Source organism: Arachis ipaensis, chromosome B09 (assembly GCF_000816755.2).
Source record: "Arachis ipaensis cultivar K30076 chromosome B09, Araip1.1, whole genome shotgun sequence".
Classification (NCBI taxonomy): domain Eukaryota; kingdom Viridiplantae; phylum Streptophyta; class Magnoliopsida; order Fabales; family Fabaceae; genus Arachis; species Arachis ipaensis.
The window spans coordinates 119,080,928-119,087,994 of NC_029793.2; the positions used below are offsets into that span (position 1 = coordinate 119,080,928).

General features: G+C 41.6%; 1 protein-coding gene across 1 annotated transcript; it reads left to right on the top strand.

Annotated features, from left to right (window-relative positions):
• LOC107619410 lies at positions 4,000-6,350 on the top strand. The gene has a single exon (XM_016321695.2). The coding sequence runs from the start codon at positions 4,211-4,213 to the stop codon at positions 6,014-6,016; it is 1,806 nt and encodes a 601-aa protein (XP_016177181.1). The 5' UTR covers positions 4,000-4,210; the 3' UTR covers positions 6,017-6,350.

Here is a 7,067-nt window from a genome sequence, read left to right on the forward strand (position 1 = left end):
CTCACAGAAATTGATGAAGGCCATAGAGTTCAACTCGAAGCACGTGAACACCATGAATATTTACCAGTTTGATCGATCGAGGACAAACTTCACGGTTGAAGAGTTAGCGATAGTTCCTGGGTCCAGCCAACAGAACTATCAAGTGCTACTTGATGAGGGTAAGTGTGACTGTAGATATTTTCAGGCTCTTCACTCTTCATCTTCCTTGTCGTCACATCCTGGCAGCTTGCTTTCATGCAAGACTTGATTGGAAGCGGTTTGTACATCCTGTGTACCGCATGGAGTCGGTCTTCAATGTTTATAGATCAGAGTTTCGATCGATAGGGCACTAGCCATCATATGACGGGCCCCGAATTTGGCCCAACCCCAGGATGATGAGAGTGAAAAAAGTCGCCCAGTCAGCTCCAGAATTCGTAACAACATGGATGACGTTGAGCATAACGAGGAGAAGAGGTGCGGATTGTGTCGTCAAAGTGGTCACACACAGAGGACTTGTACCGCTCTTGATGGTGGAGGGGTATCTTCTAGTCGACGTTAGTTATAGGTGTTGTTTTCGTTTAAATATATGATTGTAATCTTTCTCTACAATATTATATTTCGTTAGAAAAGTTGTTTACGACAGACTTGTTTGAACTTGAAAGTTAACGCAATGATATTAAAATTATAAAAGTCAAATGTTGTCATCATAAACTAGTTGTCTTGGGTCGAGACACCCACCTATGCCACACGCAGGTGGTCTGACATCACGCTGACCTCGACCAAGTGGAGGAACCGGATCAGGCACTGGAGTGCTCATCTAGTCCCTCAGTGTTGCATAATCTGTAGTGGACGACAACCCACTAGACTGATCATCCAAGTGGCATGGTAAGTATACAGACTGAGGTGGTGTAGTGTGCATATGTGAGAATGGCTAGGTCTGCTGTGGCACCGTCGACACATCTGCCAACCCGCCATCACCTCCCTGTATCAGACCCGTCATCCAGTCAGGTACCATCATCGTGACATCAATCATGTCTCAGGGACAAGTAGTCTCCGGGTACGGGTCCTAAAAGAGACCCAACCTTCGGGCCTGCATCCTCGGCCCGGTGAGCTGGCAGACTGACGGAGTCTCTATCGTGGTAAACCTCGACATCACCCTGCCTCCCTTGGCCTGCACCACGTCTACCTCTCCCTCTGGCTCTCTCCCACCCCCTACCTCTCCCTCATCCGGCTGCTGGCCTCATCTGCAGAAGGTGATTATCATCTGGCTGATGTAGATATGGAACAAGTGGATGGTGGATGGACAGGTCCTCTAGCACAACCTCAGCCGCCACCAGATGCTGATCACCCAGACCGAATAACTCTGTGTGCGCTCACTGCAGGTACCAAGTCATATATGGGAGGGACAGACGCAGGTCTATATGATGGTGTATACGCAGACGACGGTTGGCCCGAGCATCCCACAACTCATGCAAGCCACCAAGCAGATGCGGGAACTACTTGCCTCTTCCGAAGTGACCATCCAGCCTGTGCATCTTGTCAATGTTCAGTGGCCTGGTCGGAATGTGCTGCAGGCCACCGAACTGACGTACCACCTGGTCCACCTAATACCACTCGACGATAGCGAAGCAAAGCAACGGACAGACAACCGCCGTCGAGGCCTCCGCCTCAGCTATCGCCGGTGGAACTAGACCAATCAGCTATGGGTCAGCATACGGCGTCCACTCAACCTGTTCATAAAATGCAAATAAATGACGACATTCAAATCTCAAATGCAATAGGTATTAAAGTAAAATAAATTTTTAATACTAAAATATTTATCACTTATATTCAGTATCCCAATCCCGTTCTGGGTACGCCTGTAATGCCTCAGCCTGCTCTCGCCTCTGGCATTATCCGGCCGGTACTGAATCCACCTACAATGCCAACCACAATTCCACATTATCGCTCAATTTAATTAATTGATTAATAATAACACAACAGGTTTTTACAAGTGTTTATAATACCTCTCAACCAGGGAAAACCGACGAGTACCAAAGCCATCGGGCCGTAGTAGTGGAATATGGTGATAGGCACAGGACAGCAGCAAGCTGACGCACCCACCCAAATTGCACTAACTATGCTCTGTGGCCTGACACATTTAGCGGTACAGCCATGCCAGCACAAGCGAGCCCCACGATAACTGGCCACACGTCTCAAGGTCCTCTAGTAGGGAGAGCCACCTAATGTGCACCCGAGAGTCAGATGCATCTGGGAATAGGATACCCCCTATCAACTGCATGATGTACCCTCTCGTGTACCTCAACAGGCGCTCCTCTGTGGCGTCCTACTCCAGCTCTCCGCAAACCGTGTTGTGGAACCAAGTGAGCTTCACAGTCCACTTGGTCTGTGACTGTCTGTCCTCAGGGCCAGGAACAACACCCAGAATCTGCTCACATAACTCCTCAATGGTCCGTCCCTGATGGTGCTGCTCCCACCCACCAATGCATCCACTCACAGGATCACCGCCGATCCTGAGTCCCAGCCGATAGGCCACGTCCTGCAGGGTGATAGTCATCACCCTGCATGGTAGATGAAACGTGTGGGACTCAGGTCTCCACCTCTCTATCAATGCCGAGGCAAGTGGCCAATCGCACTCGAACTCGACCATATAGGCTACATACTCAAATCTAATTCGTCTGAGATATGACCTAATCTGCTCCGACGGACGTGTCATCAAATTCCGCTTGGTGCGCAAGATCCGAGGCGCCTACCAAACGAAAACAAAAAATTAAAAAAACAGGGACGGTGAATGCATAAAATAACAAGTTCACTGTTTATTAATTACAGTAAAATAAACAACAGTGAAAAAGTGTACCACTCGATCATGCCTGCTAGCAATGTGCTTAGTGTGATCCAATCTATACATCTTATCCTCGTAGCCTAATAACTGCTACTCCATTTAAACACACTCTAGTAAAATAAAATCACATACACCAAACTCAGTTCCTTTTATGTTAACTGAATTATTAACAAAAATATATAAATCTATAATAGCTTATAAACTTACTGATTTAAATTTAACCAAACTAACTAACGCCGTCAACTAACATCCTAAACAACCCTAATTAATAACTAATTGAACCCTAAATTTTACTAGTCATGTTACTTTCTAATCTATTTTAACCTAATTAATTATTCCACTAATTACCTTCTAATTCACAACTTAAACTAATTATTCTGACTAAATTAACTAACAATTTACTCTGTTATACTAATTAACATGTTATAGACAATAAACAACAACTATACTTAAAAACAATAACATATAAAATCTAACTAACATATAAATAGTAAATCTGTAACTCTAATTAATATGCAACCTATAACTAGTAATTTCATCTAATATGTAAACAATAATTCTAACTAAGTTAAAAAAATAACTCTAACTAACCTATTATTTATTGGAACTGAGAATGTCGTCTACAACGAACTTTACGAATGTTGAAAAGACAGAACGAAGGAATAGAGTAAATTTGAAGGAGAAATTGAAAAAGAAAGAGACAAAAAAAAATGGTTCCACCAGGTATATATAGTATGCCAAACTCACCTTAGATTCGTTGGGGGTGCAGTGATCTTGCCTTAATTAAAAAAAAAATCATATTCTAAAAATTAAAGTTCAAATATCTTGTTTGAGGAATTAAATAATTTTTTATTTTATTTAAGAAAAAAAAAATCCTAAAAAACGCGTCATTTAGACGGTTTCATTTTCAAATCCAATGGTCAAATCAAACTATATACTTATTAAATAATATAAAAAAAATATACGAAAGAAAATGTTAAACAATAAAAAAATCACATATGACAAGCCCAAAAAAGTTGAGGTAAAAAAATTGATAGAATAATTTCGAAGATGGAAGGCAGGATGAAAAGCAACGCATCCAAACAAATAAAAAAATAATAAATTAAAAAGTGGTTTGAACTTTCAATTCTGAATCCACTTTTGAAAATTGAGATTGAAAACTAGAGTTAACAAATTAAATTAGTGTTTGGTCCCTACCACTCCCCACCCACATTCTCTCTTTCTGATGTCATTGTTGCTGCTTATATTGAATTGAACCCATCCCTTCCCTCTTCACTCTTCAACATCACTCTTCACAATTTGCGCCGCATGCTCCTGCCTTTAGAATCACACTCACTCACTTGTTCTCTCTCCTATTTTGGTCTTTTCACTTGAACAATTCCGCTCCAAATGGTTGCAGAGGCCTGGTTTGTGAAGATGGGTAACCAAGTCAGTTCCAATCTCAAGCACGCCCTTCTTCTAGAAACTTCTTCGGGAAAGAGGAAGCAGCAGCAACATAGCAGCACCATCAAGAACAACGATAAGGTAACCATTGACATTCTTTCTTTTGAAGTAGCCAATGTCATGTCCAAAACGGTTCACCTTCACAAATCCCTTTCGGATTCTGAGATCTCGAGGCTCAGGAATGAGATCTTGACCTCTGAAGCTGTTCGGAGCCTCGTTTCCTCCGACCATTCCTATCTCCTTGACCTTGCTCTCGCCGAGAAGCTCGACGAGTTGAACCGCGTCGCCGGCGTTGTTTCCAGGTTAGGGAAGAAGTGTTCTGTCCCTGCATTGCAGGGATTCGAGCATGTGTATGGTGACATTGTGAGTGGGGTCATAGATGTCAATGAATTAGGGTTCTTGGTTAAGCATATGGAAGGTATGGTGAGGAAGATGGATAGGTATGTTAGTAACACTAAGAATTTGTATAGTGAAATGGAGGTTTTGAATCAATTGGAGCAAGCTATGAACAAGTTTCAGAATAATCAGAATGAGGAGAGTAGGAGGGTCTTTGAGCAGAAACTCGCATGGCAAAGGCAAGATGTTAGGCATCTAAAGGAAATTTCACTTTGGAATCAAACATTTGACAAGGTTGTCGAGTTGTTGGCCAGGACAGTTTGCACCATCTACGCCAGGATGTCGGTGGTTTTCGGGGATTCTGCATTGAGGAAGAATAGCATTGGGCTTGCTGGAGGTTCTCCTCCACCTGAGTGTGGCTTGGTGTCTGGCCAAATTAGTGTTCCTATGAAATCGGAGAAGTTGAATCGCAATCACAGTGGCAGAAGTGGAAGTCATTCGGGTTCGATTGGGAGAACTGTGGAGAGAAAGGGAAGTATTGGTGGTAGGCCGCGGATGGATATGAGGAGAGGCGATTTAGCATATCTCCAACCCGAAGATTTCGTTCTTCCTTGTGGAACAAGTCCGGGGAGACTTTTCATGGAATGTCTAAGTTTAAGCAGCTCTGTCTCTAAATTTGATGATGATGATGATTCTGTTATTGATCATGGGGACCGATGCAGTCACAGTATTGGTTTAGGGAATAATGTCAAGAAAAAGGAGCAGTCGTGCCATTCCAGTGGGTTCGATCATGCTCAAATCAGTATTCCTTTCAATGGAGATCTAAGAGCAAAATCCGGTGTTCAGAGTTGCTCAACCTTTGGTCCCAAGAGTAGATTAGCTGTTTATGCTTCTCCTTCCACTCTTGGAGGCTGCGCTCTTGCTTTGCACTATGCTAATGTCATAATTGTCCTCGAGAAACTGCTTAGCTATCCTCATTTAGTTGGAGAGGAAGCGAGGGATGATCTCTATCAGATGCTACCGACGAGCTTAAGGTTATCGCTGAAGGCAAAGCTGAAGTCTTACGTCAAGAATTTGGCCATATACGATGCTCCTCTTGCCCACGACTGGAAGGTGACTCTTGACGGTATACTTAGGGGGCTTGCGCCTCTCGCGCATAACATGATAAGATGGCAAAGCGAAAGGAATTTTGAGCAACACCAAATTGTTAGCAGGACGAATGTGCTGCTACTTCAGACCTTGTACTTTGCTGATAAGGAAAAGACAGAGGAAGCGATCTGCGAGATTCTTATTGGGTTGAATTACATATGCCGTTATGAACATCAACAGAACGCTTTGTTGGATTGTGCAAGCAGTTTTGACTTTGAAGATTGCTTGGAGTGGCAATTGCAGTGTGGATCTTCTTTGCTTAATTGAATACCTTGTAAAATTTGAAAATCCTCAATATGGTGAGCATTTCCTTGACTTATAATACCAAAGTGTGTTTGCATTTTCCGTTTGGAGAACTCCCCCTATGGTTTGTGGCAAAAGCTACCTTTCATAGCTTTTGCTCAAATCAATAGTTTTATAGTTGCAAATGGAAATCCAAACATACTATTCATATTACTCTGGTATAGCATGGAATTCTGAACTTTGTACATTGAGGACTGATATTGTTGAAGACTTGAAAAAGTATAGCTGTATGTAATTGCAATTTGACTTATATAGTATACATGCAGAATTATATTTATAAAGGGGAAAAATTGTTCACGATGAACTTGTAAATATGTTTCACAGCTTGCTTGTTGCTTAGAAGAGTATGGCATGTTAAAACTTGAAATTACTACGATAAAGTCACAAGATATTAAGGTTCGTGTTTCTTGCAAGAATAAAATAACTTGTTTAGGTGGTATATTGGTTTGAAAAATGTTATGCTTAAAGATATATCTGAATGCATTGTTTATTATCAAAAGCGCAGAAGGTGGGTTTCACTTTCAAATTTTCAAAACAAGGGAATCTTCAAAAAAAAAAAAAAATTAAATGTAAAAACCTGAAGATCAAATTAATCTGCCTACAAGGTTAACTAGGAATATTTTTAGAATATCACTATAGAAAATTCTATGATATGGTTGCAAACACTACCGGATTTTGTTTTCTTTCACTTAGGCTACAATACTGCATTTGAAACAGAAATACAAAAACAATAGATACAGAAACTTGTTTGGTTCTGGAGACATAGATAGAGACAATTTTTTGGTTTAAGAAACATATATTTTCTGTACTTTATACATTAGTCTCTATCTCTCGTTCTTTGCGTTTCTATGTCAAAGCCAGAATCAATGCGCCCTGTGGAGCTAGTACACAAGGCTGGCCTGTAATGATACTGCAGAAGAGGCCAAATCAGTGAGCTTTAACTACATGGAGGAAAGAGGAAGTGATGTAGAATTGTAGATGTTGATGTCGATGTCAATGGCACCATTTTAAGCTT